Genomic DNA, 24,794 nt, shown 5'->3' on the forward strand with positions numbered 1-24,794 from the left:
CCATCTTCCCTCTAGTCTTACATCCTCTTTCCCTGCTAGTCCTGAAATTGCCTGGGGGAATCTTCTATTGAATCTATAGGTGCAAACCTGTCTTTTGCCACTTGACAGCGCTTGGCTTCAGAAGAAGTCTTATACCTCTTATTCCAAAAGGAGCCAGCTCATTGTGGTGCATGATTATGAGTGACAGGTGAATGAATAGAGTTGTGCTTTGTGCCACTAATGGTTGTGGCTTTGTGCCTGTGCCTCCTGTTCTAAACAGTAACACTTAATAATTGAGAGGGGACTTGGTGTGCCCAGAGGTTTCTTGGTGAAAGCAAATCTTCTGAGGACACTCTCCTGGTAATCACTCACTACAGGGAAATGGTAGATGTCAAGAGATTTGTCAGCATCCTTTGATGTAAGAAAAGAATAAAGTAGTTAACATCTCTTGAAAAAACTTTTTTCCTGTTACCCCCTGTTCTGACACTTGTTCCATTTGCCTTTCAGATCCAGAAGTACTGACTCCACCAAAATTCAATAAAAACCTACAGTGGAAACTGCATCTTCTCCAGTAACCAGAGGCCAAGGAAGCCCTGTGGACTCTGAACTCTAACTTTTCTTATAATTGCATTATATTTTGCAGAAGCCATTGCTGTTCTGGTGTTTCTGATACACTGTTCTTAGGGCTGTGAAAGTGAAGGGTCCCTCTGTTTGGTGCAGCTGTGACTGTGATCCATATGGTGTCATACAGGCACAACCACTCGTCCACTGCAGAGGTGGCTTGTGAGGCTGGGGAGCAAAAGGATATGCAGCTCTGAAAGCTCCTGCCACTGTTCCCCACTTCTGGATGAAGCAATCCCATCAGTATTGGATGGGTTATCTTCTCTGCTATCCCTCCCTCCCAGAGTTGATACCTGCCATGATGACAGGCCACATTTTAAGCACTTCAACCTGCTGTAGAGAACTCGCCTGTAAGACGTACCAGCAAATTGCTGTAGTTGCTAAACAAAGTTTGTGTTTTCTCTGCTGAGGCTGGGTGTTGCTGATACCATATTTTCATGATTGCTTTGTTACATCAGAATGAATCCTGCAGTGCCAACAGCCATTGCTGTATTGAAACTGGGCCCATTCACACCAGGGCGGTCTTGGACAGAGGAAAACAAGAATAAAAGCTAGGCAGAGGTGTCAGTGTCACACTCTGCTGGGTAGTGCTACCCTAATTATCTGGGATTAAAGCACATAGACTAATTCTGCTTTATGGCACTGACAGATCAGCAGCTGTACCCTTATAATGCTGTGCACTATTGCAGAACCCTGTCATCTAGAAACTGGTCTTGTACTAAGAATCAGGTTCTACCCCAGAATACTTCTGTGATCTGATGCAAGAAGTAACAGCAGCAGTTCTAGGAGCAGGGCAAACCCTTTCAGTGGTAGCATCCCCTTCTTGGTTAATTTTGGCCTGGCAGCTGCAGTGTTCAGGCCATTTTTGTTGGGTGCTGCAGAAAAACACCACACAAACAAGGTGCTTACTGTCTGTTGGAGGTGTTTAATAGCACAGCAGTGAGCTATGTTCTGACTGCACAGCATGAGCACGTGCAGTACTGCAGGTCACTGTTCTTGTGTGGCATGAGCTCCATCAAATTGGAGTGGCCATTTGGTCTTGCATTGTATGTCTTGGGCTTGTTGGAGAGGAGTGTTAAAAGTCTTTTGTCAGTGTGAAGCACTGGAGCACATCTCATTTCCAGTTGTCAGTTTCAATTGTGTGGGGATAACTTAAGCCTGTTGTTAAATACTGTGACTACACTGGAAAGAGATTTTCTAAAAGTAAATAAAGCCTTTTGAGGTGGCAAAACACATGAAAGGCTTTACAGGGCAAGACTGTTTTACAGGCTCTCAGTCTTCAAAATGGTAGCAGAGCACAGTCCATGGTAAAATACAGAAGACATCTACCAGATCTGGAGAAAGGGTTGATGAGGAAGTCTGTGCTCCTCTGCAGAGCACTCTGGCCCTGTAACTGAAATGTGACACTGACACCAGTAATTCCTGACATTCCTAAATCTGATGCCAGGAAATGCTGTCATCTTGCATAACCTAATCTATTGACTAGAAAGAGAACACAAGAAAAGGTAAAATTGCCACTGGCTTACTGAGGATTGTACCTAAGTATGTGTATGATTGCTTTTCGATCATGGTGATTGTGAAAACCAAAGACCCTTTTGTGTTAGGCTTGCTTTCTTGATCTCCCACCAAGGCAAAACCCCTTTAAATCTGCCATGCAAGTGAAAGACCAGTCTTCTAAATCACTCAGCACTGAATTCTTCTTGTCTTCCCCTACACCTTTCTCTCCTGAGTGAACTTGGAGTAAGGAGCAGTAGAGCTGGGAGCAGCACCTAGTGTTGGTGAGCCTGGAGGGGGCATGTCCTGCTTACTACTTCTGCAGTTGCTGTACCTTCGTTTATTCTCAGCAGCAGCTAGGAGTCAGCTTTCCCTTGATTTCTGCTGGCGTGTTCTTTTGCTTTCTTAGTGGAGCATGTAATCTTGAAATATACTCAGCTTTAGTTACTGTCGTTATTGACACATTGAATTTGCTCTGATGAATTCTGTGGAGGCTCCTATAAACAGTTATCAGGAATGGAAGTAAGTCATTAATGCAGAAATATGGAGTTAACTTTAAAAATTTCTCAGCCTCTGAGCAAATATGGCTGTATGGAAACCTGTTTCTCTTGTTAGGTATGTTTCACCTGTCTGCTGATTAGCTTCATTAAACACAAAAGGAAAATAAATCCATCAAGTTCAGTAGGAATTTTCATGAACAGATCCACAAACAGTGTGGTTCACTGGAGCAAAAGGTCTTGTTAGATTTCCAGTGATAAACACACCTGCAAAATACAAGTGTATACTATGTACAGCTGTTCCCAGGTGTACTCCAATGGAGTCAGAGCCACAGATCTTTCCAAAGAGGCATCCCTACTCAGGGGGAAAAAACAAGTAAGATCCTTGACTTGTCTGCAAGGTGGTCATGTTCTCATCCTCTGCCTTGGAGGCTTTCAAAGAATAAATTTATTATTTTGGGGAGAAGCAGAGATAAGAGTATAGTCAAATATTCTGTAACTGCAATTGTCATTGGAGAGGAGAGGGAGAGAACCACTTTCTGTGTAAATGAGTATTGCAAAGAGAGGATAAAGGCAGTGGGGTTTTCATAAGAGTGGAACAGAACTCGCACCACTCTCATCTGGATAGCTGCAGGGGCAGCTAGAGTCACCTGGCCTGTCACCCCATCAGCCTACCATCAGCCCATGTTAATTGTTTCACCACATGTCTTGTGGCACCTCTCATTGGAAGTCCTTACCACATGTTCCTTGGCTTTAGGCCTCATTCCTGTAACTATCACAGAAGATAACACAACTCCAGAAGAGGTGTAATTGCAGCCAGGGATGGAAGGAAGATGTTTTATCAGCAGCTTACTGGCTGCTGAGTGTTAAGCTTATGCTGCTATTCTGAGGCTGTTGTCGTGTTAGTTGCTTGCAGTCTCCTGTATGGACTTACCAGCTGTACATGAAAGATTGGAGGAAGGCTGTGGGTCCCCTGCACAGATGCAAAGTAACTTGTGACAACATCTGTGTTTTCTGCCTTAGTTTCCTTCATGGCCTTGAGGCTATCCCTGTAGGTGGCTGCCCCTTGTTGGCTTCAGAGAGCTTGTGCCCACTGCTGCCTTCCTGCAGACTTTTCCCATACAGTGGTGACCTCACACAGCAAGTGCTGGACATGCTGCCCTGCCTCCCCCTGGGGTCAGGGCTGGTGGCAGTTCTTCTGGTGATTCCACTGATTTACATCATACATAGGCTTGTCCCTCTGCATCTGAGTGTGTGGCAACTGACTTGGCTGCATGCTGTTCCCATACAGATGGATTATAGGGGTTTATGCTTCATTCTGACCTGCTCTGAGGGGTACTAAAACCGTGACTCCCACCCAGATGTGATGGGCCATAAGCAGTGCATTTCAGCGTGAAGAAGCATGGCTTCCCATTCTTGCCTGTGTCTGCCATAAGAAAGAACACAGCTCTCCAGCATTTGCAACTGGTCTTTGTCCAAAATTAGTTCCTGTTGCAAAGCATTAGCACTTTACCTCGAGCCAGCTGAAGCCCTAGTTTGTGTCAAGAATGAATTCACAAACTGGCTGTGCTTTTGTCATTGTTCCTAACTCTCTACGCTTTATTTTATAATTTAAGGCATATTATTATTGATGTCAACAAAAGCTGAACTGAGGCTGGTGTTTTAAATTAGGCCATGACCAATCCTTCACCTTACTGTATGCCACTATGGTGAAAGATGAATGGTTTAAGAAAAAATTTTGCACAGTGAGTCGCAAGAGAACAATAAATACTTTAAAGACACAGAATAGTGGGAAATGGCAAGGTCTTGCAGAGTAGTTTTGAAACAAGTAGAGAACACAAACAGAAATCTTGAATAAGATACTGGACATTGCATTTGGCAACGTTCCATATGTTTTACTGGAAATGTTTTACTGGAATTAACTAAATCAGCTAAAAATGCATTCTTTAGATGAACATAGCTTATTATAATGTGAAAACCACATCTCTAAGCTTAAATTACCCACCTCCAAATTAATAATCCTACCTACTGAACACATGCAATAAATTAAAAATGCATTGTATCTTTAAATCGAAGCAGGCAAAAGACTGTCCAATACCTGTTGAGTAGGCAGATATTTAGACATCAGGTGAGTGCAGACTTAGATATTTTGAAAGTGCTTGGCTAGAAGTGGGTGTGCTGGCTTTGTGGATTCACCACCCAGCACCCATCTCTGTACAAACATGAAATAAACACAACCCTCTGTATGGATTGGCTCCTTGCATACCCAGGTTGAAAGAATACACTTTGGAGGGCAACTTTACGACAGAAACATCTTTTCCAGCAACATCAACCTACTACTTGCCCCATTTGAGTGGGGCAACATGCTGCTGCATGGGGGAATGGAAGAAGCAGACACTCTCCCCACAGAATCTGTTATTGTTAGGAGCGGCATTTTGCTTGTATAGCAAAAGCTCTATGCGCTCTTTTGCTGAAAGCCATTTCACCCAGAGAGCATCTTACTTAACTCAAAGCTAGGCTTAGGATGAAGTTGAACTGTACAAACCAAATCTGAACGCAAGAGATTTTTATTAGTAGTGTTCTGCTGCTTTGGGAAGTTCACATCTTGACAACAACCAAATGATTAGAGGCTCACTAAAATCCTGATTGGAGAAAGAGGGCAGGATTAAAGCACAGAATTTCTGTACCAACCTCAATATACACAGACAAGCAACTACAAATCTTGATAGTTTTATTACTCTGGGAAGCAGTAAAGCTGGTCATTGTGTATTACACATGTATTTCATATAAAAACGTTTAAATACATCCTTGTACCCAAAAGAGATTGTTTGCCCCACTTAGAGCCTGAGCAGTGGCTGTCCTGGCACCCTGATGAGGGGCAAAGTGCACACCATAGCTGAGGGGCAGTTCAGCAATACTGAACTGTCAGGCCTTTCAGTGGGGATGATCAGCTGTTGCTCCTTCCCCTCCACTGACAGTACATTCTGTCAGCCACACCAGTGCCTGCAACATTAACGTGTAGGAGGAACTTCAGTGGTAGGCAGAAGCCACCAATAGAAAGGCCTCTAAATCATTGTTTCTTTCCCAGTAGAAACCTAGACCTGGGTTCAGTTCAGCTTCTGAGTTAAAATAAATCCTTTCATCCAAACAAAGCACTTCTCCCCGACTTCTTCAGTTCACTTACAGATTAGTGTGGCTGTATCACAATACAACTGCAACCAAAAAGCTTCTATTTCAGAAGTCACTTTATTTGTATTTTTAGTAGGGAGAAGAAGACGGCTTGGGTTTTTATTGAAGCTATTACTAAATTAGAATCCTGCTGTTTCCAGGCTACTTTTCCCTGCATTACATTTGTCATTCCAGTTAATAAACATACATTTCTGTGAACATTTTGTGGTCTTTGTGTTGGCTTGAAATCTAAAGACAGATTGAAAGGTGATTTTTTGCAAAATCATTTTGGCCAATGTTTCTTAAGATGTTCCTTTAACTGTGGGATTGTAGACAGCTGTTGTTTACAGCGATGGCATCTGAGGGGAAGCTTGAGAAGTTCAGAGGTATGGTCTTTCACCATCACTTTTCCCTTGCTTCTTAGCATCTCTATCACATCTGGGGATAAAAATAAAAAAGACCAAAGGCATTGAGATCAGGTAGCATCATGAAACACGACACTGTAAATCTATGTGCACTATTTTGCATGCACAGTGTGTCATTGCTACATTCTAATTTAAACCAGCCACAAAATTTGTTGACTTTTACTCAGTGCTACTCCCCAGTATTTTATATTAAATAAAACTTTTCACTTGCTGCAATAAAATGTATGACTTGCACATTTGTTTGGAATAAAAGTCCGAAGCCAGAACATACAAGCAGGATTATATGTTATGAAATACTTTTCTAATCATTACCTTGAGAGTTTAAGAAGTATTCTGTAGTAAAAGAATTCCAGTGCTTTTTGGTTTTGAGAGCTGGAGAATCAAAATCCTGGCTGATTACATGCAAATGTAGCTGACTGAAAAAAAAAAATATAATGTAGATATGAGAGAAGAAGGTTAATGCTCAAAGCTGTTTTGCAGTTGAATCAGTTGCAATCATGATTCAGCAGAATGCAGCCTTGTGTGTCAGTCCTGACCCTCTGACAGAAGAAATACAGTCTCTTTTGGAAGCACTGTCTCTTGCCAAGCATTTCATTTATAAACAGTCAGGGTCACTAGCCTGCATATTTCATTGGCCCCTCACTGCAGTCTATATTCCTGCTAGTTTCCAAAAAGGTGGAGACAGTAGTGTTAGCAAACCAAAGGTTTATTAAAGGTTTATTAATAAACCAAACTTTTATTATTTGTAGAGTTAATTGAATGAGATTTGATCAGTGCTCAAAAGCTTCATTCAAGAACTGGAGAACAACTGACTGCAGTATCAACAGGCACTTGGACACTCTAAGGTCTGGACCTAGACACAAGATTCAAATCCTTGCTTGGTATTAAACAGGACTTGACAGGTCTAGGTGTCAGTCTCTAATCCCACACTGGTGCCCTGAGTGGGGGACGCCTGAGCACTGGCAGCAGTGCTCCTGTCACAGGGGCTGGGCCACAGGTATCCCACAGCTCCAGGCACCAACCTCTGCTAGAGAAGCCCAACAGGCATTTCCCACCACGGCCAAGATGCCTGTGCATTGGGATCTCTACAGCAGTGCGGGGCAAAGTACTGCACACCCAGCTGTCTGTAGTGTTGAGGAGGATTGCCCGTTCTTCAGCAATGCCAAATCTCCTCATGGATTTAGCCCCAGATTTGTGTTACTGGAAGAACAGTATGTCTACCACACGACTCCTCTAGGTCTTACCTCATACTGGGGATAGCATGGTACCCCAGTCTGAACTCCAGGCTCTCTCTGGCAGGGCACTGTTCGATCATTTTTTGCCCAACAGCATGCATATGTTCCAGGAGTTCAAGGTGGTCCCTGGTGACTGACTTCAGACTTGGAATGGGGTCCCATGGTAACACAAGCCAGTGGTAACGAGCTTTGGGATATTTATCCTTGATGACTACAGTCTTTTCATCTTTGTAAACCTTGCAAAAAATGAAGTAACTTGATTACTTTCTGATTGAAAGTCAAATATATTATTCCTATAAGTACTATATTTAGTGGAAAGATGCTACTCAACAAGAACTTTTGCTGGAATTAAGTTGCTCCAGGATAAACACACTCTTTCATAACACATACCAGGTAGTTATGGAGAAGTGTTCCAACATCCTTTTCCATATACTTTATTATAAAAGGAAAAAGCTTTCTCATCTTACTTTGCAGTAGTTAACCACAGCTACAGGTGTATATGAACTCTTGAAAATCACCTAGACTGATATACCAGTGAGGCCTAGGGAGCTCAATTTCTATCAGGCTACATTCAAGCTCTGCAGTCACAAACAAAACCACTGTGCTCAATACAGAACATGTAGGAATGCACTGGGCTTCAGATTTCTGGAGTACAGATCTCCACCAGCATTACAAAGACAAAAATATTAAAGTCTGGGGAATTTCAGTTCATCCTACCCAGTGTGCTGCTTTATGAGATCACTATCACTCAAAAGGAGAATAGGTTCCTGTCTATCATGCCCTTCTTCCTGTTTTCACTTTGTTTTGCCTTCTGCAACAATTCAATGCAGCTAAGGAAGAGAAAGAGTTGGGAAGCTTGTGAAAAACAGTGGGGAGAACCCAGCAATAAAAAGCTGCCAGGTTGTGTCTCTGGTCTCTTAGTAGTGCACTTGCTGATGATAGATGGATGATATCTTTGTCGCCTTTACTAGTTATTCTTGTATGTTTATATACAGATCAGTCTTACTCTACAGGAAAGAAGATTAAAGTTCTATCAGTACACAAATCATAGGACTGATTCTTTCAGCCACAAGGTATTTTATACACACATATTAGTGTCTGCTCCTGCCACCAGTAGGAACAGGATCTCTTTCAAGTCTTTCCAGAAGAAAGAAGTATTGCCATTTAATATTTGACTAAAAAGAAAAGATAGGAGTTCTATTATTTGTGTATTGAGATTGAAACAACAACTAATAAACCTAACCTTCACTCATAAACAGTTATTTGTGTCTAACATTAAAAGAACAGTTTTAAAACCTGCTTACATTTTGGGTCAAGAAAACCCTGTTTTGGTAAGTATATAGAATCCTGCTTCACAGATTAAAATTAAGCTTCGTGTTTAAAAAGGAAGAATTTCCATAGTTTTATCATCTCCTATAGACAGACTCATTTGAAAGTCCTGGCAATTCTAGGACAATGGGCATCCAGTTCTCTTGTAAATCTAGCAGTTCATCACTTCACACCTGAACTTTAATAAAAAAATCCATCAAGAAATGGAGCCTTCTGTTTAGTTAGCAGCTAAGTGAGGAACTGGGCCATGGATCAGGCACAAAGGGTTACAGTGAATGGGGTGACATCAGACTGGTGATCTGTCACTGGTGGGGTTCCACAGGGCTCCAACCTCAGCCCTGTGCTATTCAGCATTTTCATAAATGACCTGGACACAGGATTGGAAGGAATAGAAAAAAATTTGCTAATGACACTAAACTAGGAGGAACTGTCCACTCCCTTGAAGGCAGGAAGGCCCTGCATAGAAACCCGGACAAATTAGAGGGCTGGGCAGAAGTTTAACAAGGGAAACTGCCGGATTCTGCACCTGGGACAGGGCAACCCTGGACATACAGAGAGACTGGGGAGAGAGAGACCGGAGAGCAGCTCCATGGAATGGGACCTGGGGGACCTGGTCAATGGCAAGCTGAACATGAGTCAGCAGTGCCCTGGCAGCCAGGAGGGTCACCTGTGTCCTGGGCTGCTGCCAGGCAGGGGAGAGGATTGTCCTGCTCTGCACTGGAGCAGCTTCACCTCAAATCCTGGGGGCAGTTTTGGGTGACACAATTGAAGATAAAAAGCCCTTAGAAAGTGTCCAAATGAGGCCTAAGAAGATGGTGAAGGGCCTTGAAAGGGAGCCATATGAGGAACAATGAGGTCACTGGGTCTTTTCAGCCTGGAGGAGACTGAGGGGACTTTGGTGTGAGAGGACAAGAAGCAGCAGGCACTGATCTCTTCACTCTCAGGACCAGTGACAGGACCAAAGGGAATAGCCTGAAGCTGAGTAAGGAGAGGCTTAGGCTGGATATCAGGACAAGGTTCTTCATCCAGAGGGTGGCTAGGCACTGGAACAGGCTCCCCAGGGAATTTGTCGTGGCACCAGGTCCGTCAAGAGTTCAAGTGCTCTCATGTACATGGTGTGATTTCTGTTGTCAGGGGATGTTCATTGCAGGGCTAAGAGTTGGATTCAATGATCCTGAAGGGTACCTTCCAATTCTACATACACTGACTCTAAATTATTTTCAGTGACAGTGATCATCATCTCAAACGGCCCAGTGAGGCGAGGGGTTAGATCCTGTCATTTGACATAAAGGTGTGAAAGTTAAGAATTTGCTGGAAACCAGGAAATTGCACTAAGAAGCATGACAGTGCTGACTGCTGGAGAATGGGAACCTCTGTGGCTTGCTCAGCTTCAAATGATAACCCCATTTTAGTTGGTTTCCCTGAGGAAACAAAGCAACAGCAAAGCTCACCTGCTCTCCCATCAACTTTTTTGAAATCTATTGGCCAAATCTCACAGTACAGAGAACTCAAAGATAAGATAATGACACTCTGCAAAATCAGTACAGTAGAGACTCCCAAGTTAACGTTATTACAGAAAGAGATTCCAAGTACATATCAGCCCTTATGCAGGACTCCACTGATTAACCAGACTGTTAAAACAAATTGCAGAAGGAAGAAGGAAAGCTCATTTAGTTTGCTAGACAGGATCTACTGTAGAGTACAAGTATACACCTCTCACCTGCATTTCTGGATCTTGCATGGAGCTCTTCAGACCCTGACTCCAGTGTCCTAAATGTTCCTATGACACAGAATGGGAAAAATAAATCGTAAGACAATTAAGAGCCCAATTATGTATTTTAAAGGATTCAGTTAAGAACATTCAGTAATATACAGCAGTACAATAACAGCTGAATGACAGCTCAATTATTTCCCTTCTATAAAATACCAACACACCTGCCCCAGCTGCCCTCAAAAAGCTACTTTTGAAAACTTTTAACAAGATACTGAGAAGATGGAAAGTTCAATCTTCCAAACATCGGAAATTTAACAACAGGGAGCTATAAATGTGTTTAATGATTTGCCTGCACGTGTCATGGCACAAGGCCCTCTGCTTCAGGGATCACAAGAACCAAAGAAAGAACAAAGATCTCCATTAACTGTCCTATCCCAGTTATACTGCTCTGCACAGAACTAAGTAGTTGCAGTGCATGGCCTTATCCTTAGATGTACTGATTGTTTTATATTGTGTAGTGGCTTGTAGAGAAAACAAGAAAGGCACAGAAAGATCAAGCCAACCCATTTCTTAACTTGGCTACAGAACACCTAATAGACGTGCGTCTGAAATGCACCTTTTTCAAAACAGATGTCTTAACTAATCAATAATGATACTCTTATAAAGGAAGACATTCAAGTATTATTATAGTGCTGGCAAGGAAACAGTAGGAGTTGTCATCTCCCTACTCATTCCACCAGAAATCTAATTATAATATTTTATAATAGCCCTAATATAACTAGCCCAAGCCCACAAATGAAGTAAGAGGTTAACTCACAGAAATCTGAGATTAAGATTTTGCCTTAAGTGGTTTTATTTCTGTGCCTTCTCCTCCAGCACTGCACTAGTTTCAAAGGTCTTTTATTTTACCCATGTCACAGGGCTTTTAAAAGTTCCCTTTCAAAGATTCTGGCTGGTAACACTAATGTAAACATGGTTCTGCCATACGGAATGAACAAAGCAGGAGAAGAAAAAAAAACTCAATGCAATTACAAACAAACGAAAAAAAAATGAAAAGACTCAGGTTGTTCTGTTCTCTGTGCGCTTGCTTTTAGATAACCACTCAAGAGGCAGGCCAGTGTCCTTGAGTGACTCCAGTTAAATGGAACTCACATGGACTGTCCTTCTAGCAGAAACCAGAGATTAAATCCTCATTTGCCACAGGGAAGCCCCCTCACACACACCTAACCCTCAGGTCAGGTTAGAATGGGTCCCAAGTAACTTTCCCAGAGTCTGGGTGATGTCTGGAGCACGTAACACCTCTCATGCTCTGTATACTTTGAGGATCTGTGCTCACCTGAGATGCCTGCCACCAGCAGAATCCACAAAAGACCTCCTCCTCTTGGAGGCAACAACTCCAGGAGAAAACAGCACAAATATTAGTACCAACACACTTGCCTTATTCCTTGAAGTTCCTTCATGTGTAGATACACTGGTATTGCTTAGCTTGGGATTTGCAGAACTGCCTTGCATATCTGCCTCCAACTTCATTGTTTTTCTGGGCACAAGCTCTGTATCATCATTCTCACAAAGATCCTCATGTAGCATTTTGTCTGCTTTTGGAACAGTTTTCCCAAACTCGTCAGCAAACTGCACCGTGTAGGGGTAAAGGTTATTTACAAGATGCAGAATTTGGCCTGGCTTCATTTTCACCACTTCATCCTTGCCAATATTCACAAGATCAACACTAGTTGGGTTGACCCCTATCTTTGGTAGACAGAAAAAGGAAAAAATAGTAGAAAATTAAGTTTTAAGTGGAATCACCAACTTCTGCTCAGTTCTCCTCGAATACCACTATCCTGGAAAGCAAATGCAATTTGTATTCACTCCCCACCCTGCCCACATCAACCTGCTTTAGCAGACCAGGCAGTGCAGCACCGTGGACATCTGTTTCTGTCCCAGTCTTGCAGTAACAGCTGTCAGCACACAACCTCCAGGTCTGGATGTCACAGGGAGCCTGGGTCTGCAGCAGCTACAGATACAGCATCACTTGTGCCACACTTCCCTCCCAAATTAGCAACCTCTTAAATAACTAGTAACAGCAGCAACTATTTCTGAGGAGTAACAGTAGTTTTGGTGAATTATTTTAGTGCAATCACATTGTGGTCTAGGCAAGTTACAGTGCTTGCTTGATAGATGGATTTTGCCTCATGACATGGGTGACCCTACGAAAGTTAGGAGTCTTCAGCAAAATGCTTTTGGTTAATGTTTATGCATGGAACGGGCTTTAGGAAATCAGCTCTCTCGTGTGACTGATGAACTCAGTCAGAGAGTGTTTCGTTAGCTTTGTCACTGCCATACCAGCATGCTTCACAAGATGGTACTATACCCCTCACTTGGTATTCACTGCAATGAAGCACACGCCTGCCTGATTCCAGCTAGGATCTCTTTCGTCTACAGCTCTGCAGTTTCACTCAGGTCAAGGATGCTTCCCATCAGCAAATAAAGTATCAAACAACTGATCACTGGAATCTTGTGCCACATACCTCTCACCTGGGGAGCAACTCTTCAACAGGCAGAGAAAACATGCTAGCACCCGCCACCAGAAAATATTCCCAGTTTTGAGATTCCAGTAACACAGTATTCAAATAATGACAAGGTTGATTTCTATGAAAAACTGTCCAAGATATCTCTGCCAGATAATCAGATAACACTGAGGTGCCTGTGCTTAGTGGGCTCAGGAGCCATTTTGAGAGAAGATGCTACCCCTCAGTACATAGAACATGTTGTGTGGTCCATACAGGCTGATGCTGCGGGCACACACACACACAAATGCCAGCACCAGAGACCTTTCCCTTCATGTTATCTCAAAGATACTGGGTCTCCTAAGTGTGAGGGAGTAGGCCTGCCTCCATCTATCTGGTAACATGAGCATTCCTGCAGTGCTCTCTCACATCCCATCCCTTCCCATAAGTAACTACATCTCTGGCTCTATCAGTCCACCAACAAAAACCTCCTACAACTGCGTAGTCCCATTAACACAACTTCAACCTTAAACAAAGGGCTGCCTCAGCTTATGAAGTTTAAGGCTCAGGAGGAAGATAAGCAAGCTTAGTAGAACAAGTCCAAAGTCTCTCAAATGCAGCACCTGATAGAACTGGTTGAAGACTCACAATAGCATTCCCTGATGCTACAAGTCTGCCTGTCTTAGACTAGAGCATATCTAGAAGGAATAGTACAGTCTTTCATTGAGATGCACAAAGAAAACAGTTCACTTCTGAGAGCCACTTGCTGTAACCGCCCTTGGTGATAAGAAAGCTTCAGGACCCTCAGACCCAGTGATCAAAATCATCACTTGGAGCATTTGTGGAGTTAAGTACAACTGTCCCAGTAAATATCAGAAACACTGTAAATCCACACATAAAGACATACCTGTTTAACTATGACATACCCCTTGTTACAGTCTGCTTTTAACTGAACTGGAAAAGAAAGAACAACATGTTACAAAACAACGTAAATAAAAAGAATTCTACTGAACCATCCAGTGCAGAAAACACTCCTCTTTTTAAAGGCCAAGAATGTATGCCAAGAATATTTCTGCCTCATCTCTTCTTTCTAGGACCACAGGTAAAACAGAGCCAACCCATACACTGAGCCAAGGGTGGAATTACTTCAGAAAGAAGGTGGATTCTGTTCATGTTTTATAAATGTTCTTGACAATCTTGTCCTCTGTGACAAGGCATATAGCAAGACTGTGTCCAGAGGCACAGAGGATAAGGCAGGGAAGATGTGCAGTATTGTACAGGTGACAGGTATTTTCATATATTCTCCAAGATCATATTATTTTATGTATAAAATGCTAAGTCACGCTAAAAATCAGTTGGTGATATACCAGGGAGTAGAAGTGCTGCTCACGAAGCAGAGATGCAGGCAGTGCAACAAAACTGTGGGCCTGAGAACTCACATTAAAGTTCAATGCTTTAGTTTATGGAGGTGGACATCCTGTCATTTGGTGTCTCTGATTTTTTAGGTCCCAGAGATCTTCTTAAGTGCTTATTAAAAAGGCTTGATGACTTCAAGAACCAGGCAACACTGCAGACTACACAGAGGAACCAAGCAAGCTCAGCTGCTGCTCCACGTAGAAAGCAGGATTTGAGCTAAATCACCTTACCTTGCTGCCGCGAACACTTCTTATCCGTTATCCCAGTCTCTGGGCCACGCCCAATCACCACAGCTTCCAAGTGGGGCAGTTTCACTCGCTGAGTGCATTTCTCTTTCCCCACGAGCCAGCACACACGCATCACCGCACTATAGAGCAAAATAAACAGTGTGTTACCAACACACCGCTTCTCAATGGGCACCTTCCTGTGTAACAGGGTCCATGAATTCCACTGCCAGCCCATCCATTAGCTGAGCCAATTCTGCTAACTTGGTTCACGTTTCTGAAATTCAAGGCAAAGCACATTATCAGCATTTGCATAATCTAAGAGCAGGTTCCTGTTGAAAGTGTAATTTTGTGTTCCTTCCTACACTACTACCATGCATTCTCACATCCATGAACCATATATTGGAAAAATCAATTGGATTGATAGTTCCATCTGACAGAAGAGCCTGGCCACAAAAAAGCCTAATTTGTTTCCCTTTGAATCAGAGTTCATCTGGGAGATTAACTTAACTACCAAAACAAGAGAGAGCAGCAATAGACAAGAGATGATGAGAGAGTCGGGATAGCTTCATCCAGCAACAGTTAACCACAGACCATACTATGAAACTTTCAAGTTTACACTAATTTGACCCTGGACAGCAAAGATCTCTCACCCTCACCCTGCCCAGTGTTCAGCGCTATTCCTCACAGCTCTGTGGTGGCAAGTTCATCCCAGCAGAAAGCAAGGCTCCGTCTCCAGTTTAGCATGGGTACTACACACACTCATCCCTACAGTACACCACATCCCTATGGCACACCCATCCCTATGGCACCCCAATCCTAATAGCACACGCATCCCCATGGTCCCCGTTCCCATGGCAACGTCATGGGGACTGACCACACCCCCTTACCCCGCGAGAGACGTTCGCACCGCCCCCGCCTCAGCCAATCAGATGCTGCAGTGCGTCTTCCACGTGACCAGGCAGCGGCTCCCGCTGTGGCGCGTGGCCCGGAGCAGGCGCACTGGGCCCGCGCTGACGTTGGGTGGGCGCTGAATTCTGGCACAGGCTCAGTAGCGTGGAGCAGGCCGGAGCGCCGGCTGGTCTGTGCGGCAGCGGAGCCAGGCCCGCGGAGGGTGAGGGGGGGAAAGGCCTGGAGCGGTATCGGGAAGGCGTTGGCCGGGTCGGCGTCCCGTACCCGCTATAGCTCGGTACCTCCGAGGGCGGGAACCGGACGGGGCGCAAGCGTGACGCGAGGCAGCCGCTGGGCAGGGCGGGAGCCACCGCCCGCGCGCTGCGGGGTGGGGCCCGCTCTCAATGCGGGCGGCGGAGGCGGGCGCTGATTGGCCAAGTGCCTTGACGTCCCGAACAACCATTGGTGGGCCGCTCGCCCGGGCCCGGCTCTCGGCGGGGCAGGACTTCCGGGGTGGGGCCGGCTGTTAAGCGGCGGGGCTGCAGGACCGGCCCGAAGTTTCCAGAAGAGTCGGGATCGGAGCGGTGGAGAGCGGGATCTGCGCCCGCTGTCCCGGGGGCTTCCTGCAGCTGCTGCCGCCGCCATCGCCATGGTGAAGGAGACCACCTACTACGATGTGCTGGGCGTGAAGCCTAATGCGTCCGCGGAAGAGCTGAAGAAGGCCTACCGCAAGCTCGCGCTCAAGTATCATCCGGACAAGAACCCCAATGAGGGCGAGAAGGTCGGCGGGACGGGACAGGCCGGGGCGGTGGGGCCGGGCGGGAGGGGGCTGAGCGGAGATCCCGCCGGGGGTGCTGCAGGTGCCTGAGTGCCAGTGACTGTCCTTTCCGCAGTTCAAGCAAATCTCTCAGGCTTACGAAGTGCTGTCGGACCCGAAGAAGAGGGAGCTGTATGACAAAGGAGGCGAGCAAGCTATCAAGGAGGGCGGCTCCGGCGGCGGCTTTGGGTCACCTATGGACATATTCGATATGTTCTTCGGCGGTGGAGGAAGGATGCAGAGAGAGAGGCGAGGTAACGTGTCGGCTGGGGTATCAGATTCTCTGAGGAGAGTACCGTAGATGTAGGAATTTAAACAGACTTATACTGAAGTTACAGGCTTAACTTGAAAATTTGCGACAACTTGTCCCTTAACGCATGAAACACAAGGAAGGGCGTTTGGTTGGTACGGTGGTAGTTTGGTCTTCTGTGTATCGTCCCCTGTTAATCGGTAACCAGATGTGTTTGAAGAGCCTTTAGCTGAGGGTAAGCCGAGCTGCTAATGGACAGAATAGGAAATGGAAGGATAAAGAAGCTCAAAATGCTTTGTTAACTAAGGTGCTATAAGTGTAGCGTCTAAAAACAACTATCTAAACACGAAATCAAGATCCATTTTAGTGTGTGAAACTTTTCTGTGTTCCTGTACTGTGCGGTGGAATTAATTTGAAGCTGCAGTAGCTAATTTGAAGCTGCAGTAAATTGCTACCCAGAAGTTAAATTCCAGTTTAATCACTCTGGGAAAAGCTTTAAACTTCTTAAAGAGCAGTGCTGATCTCATCACCTCTTAGTGCAGATCTGGTGAAAAAGGGAAAAAAAATGTTTTGTATCGAAGTGTTAAGAGTGTCAAAGTACTTGTAACAACCTAGAGCTTAGCATCCTGTACAAAACTAAGCCTACAGCAGCTGAAGTGCTAAGTGGTTCCTGAGGGTAAAAATGTAATTGCTCATTTCTGGTTCCAGAAGGTCACCTACTGAGAGGAAGAAAGTGCTGAAGTCGAGATTCCAAATAGAGTCTCTCAGTTGTTTGTAGGAAATCTGGTTGGTGGCTTTGTTAAGATCAGAGTCCTGCATTATGGAACTTAGGCGTCTAAGGTTCTGTATGTTCTGTTCTTGTTACTACTTGTACTTTTCCGGAAGGTCTTTTCTGACTTTAACAGAGTCGAAGTCATAGCAACTGTTACCTAATATGACAGCAGCTGGGAAGGGGTTTGTGACCAATACGAACAAAACATGACAAAGGCCAATTGAAATAAGGTTTTAAAGCCCAGTTTTGGTTTATCATGGCTTGTCAGGGTCATGTGCAGACCAAGCTTCTAAACTTAAGTAAATCTGTGTTCTTTTACAGGTAAAAATGTGGTCCACCAGTTATCAGTAAGTTTAGAAGATATGTACAATGGTGCAATGAGAAAACTTGCTCTGCAGAAAAACGTTATCTGTGACAAATGTGAAGGTAATGTTGGAACTGAAACTAAACAGGAGATGTTTCTAAAGCTTTTGGGGACTTTTTTTCTGGTAGCACATAACCACTTCTCTCCAATTTTTGTTCTCAGGTCGTGGTGGTAAGAAAGGTGCAGTAGAATGCTGCCCTAATTGCAGGGGAACAGGCATGCAGATCAGAATTCACCAGATCGGGCCAGGAATGGTGCAGCAGATCCAGTCCGTGTGTATGGAGTGTCAGGGGCATGGGGAGCGTATCAGTCCCAAGGACCGGTGTAAGAGCTGCAATGGCAGGAAAATTGTTAGAGAGAAGAAGATCCTAGAAGTGCACATTGACAAAGGTGAGGTGTCGTATTGAGGTGAAGTATTGCACTTGGATGTGCTGACTGACTTTGCAGCTCTAAAACAGAAGTTTTAGCAAGTACGTGGTGTTGATTTGGTGAGTAACAGTGCTGAATACATACATAGTAAAATTGCTTATTGCTGCTTTACAAAAAGTAGACTTGTTTCTAGGGAAGGTTTAGCTATCTCTGTTCACTTCTAGAGCCGCACATAACTAAGAATGAATTCTGTAACCTGCATTATTGTAAGCAGTGAATTATTTTTCAGGTCCCTCTAAGCCCAGTTTATGGTCAAATAGCCCTAGTCAGTTTTCACTGCCTGCCGCAAAACCCTGCAGACTCTGATCGCTTCTGCTGTGTTTCAGTGTGAAGGGGAACCAGGTCTGCTGTTGTGATTAGGGTGCAGAGACAGTGCTGAGCCTCTCATGCTTAGAACTCTGTTGGCTACACAACCCTGACAGTGCTGCTCAGTCCGGGTACTACTTCCATGCCTGGCAAAATGCAGCTCAATACACACACCCTCAACATGATGGGTGAGTGTAATGGTACTGAGTGACAAATGCCTCTCTTGTGGGGGCTGCCCAAAATCTGCTGGGGAAGTCTCTGGAGTAGTACAGCTTGTAAGACAGAGCGAGCTGACAAGTACTTGACTTGAACAGTCATGTAAAAGGTCGTGATTACAACCTGCAACTGTTACGTGTGTAAGCAGAGCTTATGCAATGCCTGAATTTGACTGGTCAATTGCTCTTGAAATGCAGTTTGTACACAGTGTTTCTGATTTCTTCTTTGTATTTGTGTATATAATGAAAATTTTTGATGATATTTCCCTTCAGGACTTTGTATCGGTGGCTCTTTTGCCAGTACAATTAAACCTGATGGTCTTGTGACATAACACTGAATTCAGGTTAGCACACTAAAATCTGTTGAACAAGTGAGTGGATTAAAAAAGCAAAAAAAAAAATGCTTCAAGGGAAGATCCTGATGTTATTGCTTAAAGATCCAGAGATATCTTGATACCAGCTCATGCCTATAGAAGTGTTCGTTGTTGGTGCTTTTACCTTAAAAATCAGAAAAATGTTTATTTGTTTTCTGCAACAGGAATGAAGGATGGTCAGAAAATAACATTCCATGGTGAAGGGGACCAAGAGCCAGGTCTGGAGCCAGGGGATATTATTATTGTCTTGGATCAGAAAGACCACTCTGTATTTACAAGGTAAAGACACTTGATTTCTCTTACGTTATCTCCTGTGATGTTTTTCCACATGCTTCCTTGGTTACCACTCATCTTGTACGTATTGAAGTGTCAGGAAATAGGATCACATGACTGTCAGCCATGAGTTTGGGTGGTCAGACGAGCACTGAGATGGGGGAATTCTGGTAACTAGTCTGGCCACTTGTGTTCTAATAGCATGAGACAATCTCCTGTGAGCTTTGGCAGCAGAAGATGATAGAAGGCAAACAAAAGCAGTTGCAGTTAAGAGTTTACAAACCTTTGATTTTAGGAACTCCTTGAAATACTGATACTTTTAGTACTTTTGAATATTTGTGGCTGTTTCCTTCCTTGCAATTACTTAGCTCAGAAAATTGCCATTTAATGTAGTCAACTGTTGTATTGGCCTCGAGGCACAGAAAACTTGGAGTGTGCGTGCGTGTGTTTGTGGATCTTACTTAGGACAAACTTACTCAGTATAGCATGCACGTGATCAAACGTGGTTTCCTACACTTCATTTCCTGCCCGACTGCTCTGGGCAGGGTAATTGGTCCTGTCAGGTTTTTATTGTGAAAGCAAAAGTGGCTCGAGTAGCACTGACCAGATCTCAACTATTTTGTTTTCCAAGGCAATACTGCTCAGTGTTGTACACCTCCCTCTTTAGTGCTACTGTTTGTGGAATTAGTCTGTCCAAGGTGTTTCGGTCCGGTTGGTCCATCCAGCAGCACTGATGATCTCACAGAAATGTGTTTCATTTGTTATCTCACTGCTGTCGTTCAGAGCAGTTACAAGGGAATAGGTGTGTTTGGAGAAAGCACTTATTTGTTTAAACGCCAGCCACTGACCTTGTGCTTGTAAATAGGAACGGTGATCCAAAGGTTCTTGGGGAAGCCTGCACCTGATCTGCCCAACTATCATGTATGGTGCTGAGCTGTTGGAGCTGGTGCCAGAATTCTTTACCAAGGAACACTGAGCTTACAGGTTAAGAATCGCCTCTGTTTGCTTTGGATGAAGTTACTCAGCTGATTTTTCTTGACTTCCAGTGAAACCAGACACTGATTCAGATATGCCACTGTTCTCATGGTTTCCTGGGACTTGAAGTCACAATTCTGCTTGTTTTTTTTGTTTGTTTGTTTTTTTTTTTTTTTTGTCTGTCCTTCTGCCCACTGCCTTCAGTTCTAGTGTCCTTCGATAACCCTTGATATTACTGGTCTTGTGTGGGGTTATGCTGAGGTCATGCTCTCACACAAGTGGGATGTTCCTGCTCTCTTGTCAGAGTCTAAAATTAGCTTTTGGTTCAAGTCTCCTGCCGGAGACCTTTCAAAAACAGAGTGAGTGCTCTACGTTCTTTGAATAAGATGAAGGATTTTGTAGCATTTGAACATGCAGGCAATCACTTGTATTGCCATACTGAAGTCAGAACACAATTAAAGTAATTGACACTGTCTATCCCAGATATATCTTGGTACTTTCTAAAAGGTGCTTATATCATTACCCAGAGTAATCTGTTACCATCACCTGTTCATTCCCTAGTAATAAATCCTCAGTGTATAACAGATTACTGTAGTGCAAGCTAGTGCAATTAAGATGGTATTTATCTACACAAAGGAATTAATTGTCCCAGTTTCAGTATTTATGAGGGAGAATTTTTTTTTTTAATTGAGAAGGAGCAGTGAAGTGAAACTGGATGCAAGTGGGCCTTACTGTATTTATTTCTTTTCAATAAACATGTTTAACACTTTAGACAGGTTGACATGATTGTAATGGCTTTCAGAGTGGGCATCATTCTAGTAATTGAGGAGCTGCATTAATACTTGGTATTCTTTGTTTAAGTGCCTGGGCTTCTGTTACAATTACAGCTTATCTTAATTTCCAAGTTAAATATTGAAGTTGGGTATGATCCTTTCACTGTTTCTCACTGTGACTGTTGTTGATTGCTTCTGCCTTAGACGAGATGAAGATCTGCTTCTGTCCATGGATATTCAACTGGTTGAAGCACTATGTGGCTTTCAAAAGCCTATCACAACCCTGGATAACAGAACTATTATTATTACCTCCCATCCTGGTAAGAGTTGGTTTGCTTTCTATTGAACTTCTAGCATACAGTGAATGTAAGCTGGAAATCTAAAGGAACAGAAGCACCCCATATTAATGTCAAAGGGATGTGTGCTGGTATCAAATTCTTTGCCCTAGTCTTTGCAGTACATATCTTAATATAAAAAAGGACTTTTGCATAGCAGTCAGCAGTAACTTTCTCTTTGCGTGACATAGTAACAGACCTTACCTCATGGACATACTTGCATACTGAGGATATCTCATGAGAATTGAAGGCCGTGGGTCTCTGAAAACCACTTTTTCAGCCTTGGAAGCGATGGAGCACTTAATAAATTTGTAAGTATGCTTCCTTTGGGAAGCATAACAAGGTTACAGGAATGTAATGTACATACCAATCTGCTTTCCTATGCAGATGTTACCAGGCCGTAAGTTCTTGTTAGACTACTACATGTTGGTGTTGCTGCCTAGCCACAATGTAGAAAGCTACGTAAATATTGAAGGGAATTAAAGCTAAAGCTGCTTATGTTGCCTACATGGATCCTTTCTTTTTTGGTAATTTTTTTGTTGGTTTTTTTTAGGCCAGGTTGTTGAGCATGGGGCTATTAAGTGTGTGTTGAATGAAGGTATGCCAATTTATCGCAGACCATATGAAAAAGGACGTCTCATCATAGAATTCAGGGTAGGTGAATCAACTCAACTCCACAGCATTTCAGGACTGAACTTCCATCCAAAATTTAACCAATAAGCACTACCTCAGTCAAGAAGAGACGGCAGTAATGAGATAGTTGTTTTGGTATTCATTCTTTGCAATGGTGGGAACATGCAGCCCATCAGAATTACAGTTCAGAACAAAGAGAAAACTTACAAAACACTGCGTGATCTAAGAATATTAGGTACCAGAGGAGTTTCTTCAGCAACCTTGTGGATTTCCATTTGCTTGACATACTCTTTGGTTTCTGTTGTCCTGTAGGAAGGATGCATGAGTAACTTCAGCTTCTGTGCTAGAGCAGAAGACTAGGTTGGAAAACGCTGATTTTCTTCTCTGGGGAGAAGCTAATGTTGGGAGCTATAGCAGCAGGCCACATCTGCTACAGCTAACCGTATCTCCAATGTTGACATTTTGGTTTTATATATATTTAATATGTAGTTGTATATGCTATTATAAATGCATAGTTGTTGGTGCTATTATATTACATAAATACTTTGCTTTTGTGGTTGATTCCAGAGGGCAAGCTGAGGCAGAAGAAAAGTGTTGATTGAGATGCCAGAGTTGGAAGCTAACTTCCTGCAGGCATTAAAAAACAGCTTAGTGATATTGATAATTTTTTAAAGCTCTGAATTTAAGTCTTCTATGACAGTAAAGCTGACTTTGGTAGATCTTTAACCTGTAGATCTATTTGACCTAATAAAAAAAGCCTGTTCAGACAGACTTGAGTAACCTTAGTTCTTGATGATTTCAGGTTATTTTCCCAGAGAGTGGCTTCCTCTCCTCAGATAAGCTGTCCTTACTCGAAAAACTGCTACCTACAAGGCAGGAGATAGAAGAAACTGAGGAAATGGAACAGGTGGAATTAGTGGACTTTGATCCATCTCAGAAGCGAAAACACCACTATAATGGAGAAGTGTATGAAGATGATGAGCATCAGCCTAGAGGTGGTGTTCAGTGCCAGACATCATAAATGGGCCAGTGAATAACTTGTGATGCTTGTTTTGTATGCAGTAGTGGATGAGTGAAGGACTACAAGCAGTTTGCCCTCACCTCCTGCTATTTGTTGTTCTATCCAGCCATAGTGATTTCTAAAAGCATAAAGAAATAAACTAAGTAATTAAACTGACTTTGCAATTTGTATAAAGCTCCAGGATGCAATCTGAAATGAAGTTGACTGCGCTTCACCTCTGCCTCCTGGTCCAGAAAACTCCCTTACCTGCTTGTCTTTTATTTGAATCTTGTAATTCCTCTATGTGTGCAATTGCCCAGGCTTAAACTAAGATTCTGTGGTGTGCTTTTTAGGAATTCTAGATCTTATACTCTGTGAATAAAGTATGCACAAGTACTTATCCATGGTAAGATGTAGTTAAGCTTTGTACCAATTAGGATATTAATGTTTGGGCTTGTACTGGTTTGTTGGTTAAATGGGGACTGGCTCTAATGCACCCACATGGTAGATGAGGCTGACACAGATGTGGTTGATCTTCACAGGCCATTGAACTAATGATATCCCCAAGCTCTCCAAGCTATTCCATATGAGTTCACATAGTCCTTTACTGTGCCAGCACCGGTCCTGACCCCAGAGCTAGATGTGGAGCTTGCTTTGTTTCATTGGCACCTCCTGTTTGGCTGCTGTCCTGTGACACACTGCCTGTGGAGCCAGTGGCTGCTTGGAGGTGCTTTGGCTACTGAGAATAGTAAAATCCTCTAGGTTTTGTCAGTACATGGGTGGCTTGGAACATCAGACTGCTGCTAGGTAAAGCTTGATTTCCACTTTGATTACTGAAATCAGATACCCCTTTGTATGTCATGGAAAGCAGTCCCAGTCCTCTGAGTAGTCCTGCAGAGGAGAGAAAGCTAGTGAATACAACCAACCAGTGCATCTAGGATGTTCTGAAATTAAAGTATTGTGTGCATTATTTCAAGCTGACTCTTAAATTTCTGTATGAATGTTCTAATTATTGTTGATGAAGTGTTTCCGATATAATTACAAAATTGTTCACTGCCTCTTTTCTTAACCAACATCTGGGCTTAAAAACACCACCCCCTTCTTTTTAGACAGCTCTTCACAGAAAAATCTTAAAAGCCTTATTTCTGAAAATATGCTGAGAAGATGGGTCCACATTTAACCTCTAGTGTGGTAGTTCAGTCTTGCTCAACCATCTGGCTTGGGACAGAGCTTACGCTTTTCATACTGCTTTAAAGCAAAAGTGTCATGAGAACTCATCTAAGTAGCTGCTGTGTGGCAGTACATAGTTGTAAGGTGACTATCTGGAAGCTCTTAGGAAAAAAACATCTCTAGCTTATCTAAGCATTACAAGTTTTATTCTATAAAGACAGCTGGTATACCATGGATTTTTTTACCTCAAATGTATTCCCTTTCACGTACCTACAGAACTGATCTTTCACCTGCATGTTTCACCTACTTTTTTGTTTTCTTTCTCAACAGAAATAAAATTATATAGGCCAAGCATTTTTCCAAATTCTACTTGAGTGAGCTCATGAGTGAGCTGAAAAATGTGACCTGCAGGCAGCTGTGCTCTCTCAGTAGGATGGTTTTTCTGAGTCAAGGAGAGGAACACAAATCCTCCTTTGGCTAGGGCTGACTCCTGCACAGCTGGCTTGAGGCTTAAGCAGCAGTAAAATAAGCTACTTCTTTTCAGCTCAATACGCACCCTTGTTTATTTTTTTCCTTAACCACTAGATCAAAACAGCAAGGACAAACAGCAC

General features: G+C 43.3%; 3 protein-coding genes across 6 annotated transcripts in view; 2 read left to right on the top strand and 1 right to left on the bottom strand.

The window, feature by feature from the left end:
- The window catches only part of ELP1 (elongator acetyltransferase complex subunit 1), a 36,060-nt gene extending 30,082 nt beyond the window's left edge, over positions 1-5,978 (top strand). The window contains exon 36 of the mRNA XM_014888144.2: positions 487-5,978. Coding sequence (XP_014743630.2) covers positions 487-554 — 68 coding nt within the window. The 3' untranslated portion in view covers positions 555-5,978. The remainder of the gene's footprint in view (positions 1-486) is intronic.
- Positions 5,819-16,141, bottom strand: APTX (aprataxin). 4 transcript variants are annotated; one of them, XM_014888152.2, is made up of 8 exons: positions 15,497-16,141; positions 14,613-14,749; positions 13,874-13,920; positions 11,900-12,208; positions 10,469-10,528; positions 7,429-7,655; positions 6,497-6,600; positions 5,819-6,197 (listed from the first exon to the last, which is right to left on the bottom strand). In XM_014888152.2, exons 2-8 carry the CDS (start codon positions 14,740-14,742, stop codon positions 6,043-6,045), a joined length of 1,032 nt encoding a protein of 343 aa, XP_014743638.1. In that variant the 5' UTR covers positions 14,743-14,749; positions 15,497-16,141; the 3' UTR covers positions 5,819-6,042. The 4 variants fall into 4 exon arrangements, with proteins under 4 accessions (XP_014743638.1, XP_088012974.1, XP_014743639.1 ...); XM_088156848.1 differs by having other exon boundaries at positions 14,613-14,883; XM_014888153.2 differs by lacking the exon at positions 15,497-16,141 and adding an exon at positions 15,266-15,475.
- Positions 16,133-23,423, top strand: DNAJA1 (DnaJ heat shock protein family (Hsp40) member A1). Its single transcript, XM_014888142.2, has 8 exons — positions 16,133-16,278; positions 16,391-16,568; positions 17,658-17,762; positions 17,863-18,090; positions 19,189-19,303; positions 21,250-21,365; positions 21,934-22,034; positions 22,816-23,423. The coding sequence occupies exons 1-8, from the start codon at positions 16,147-16,149 to the stop codon at positions 23,032-23,034; spliced, it is 1,194 nt and encodes a 397-aa protein (XP_014743628.1). The 5' UTR covers positions 16,133-16,146; the 3' UTR covers positions 23,035-23,423.
- Positions 23,424-24,794: the final 1,371 nt, after the last annotated feature.

This window comes from Sturnus vulgaris, chromosome Z, assembly GCF_052056855.1.
Source record: "Sturnus vulgaris isolate bStuVul1 chromosome Z, bStuVul1.hap1, whole genome shotgun sequence".
NCBI classification, from domain to species: Eukaryota; Metazoa; Chordata; class Aves; order Passeriformes; family Sturnidae; genus Sturnus; species Sturnus vulgaris.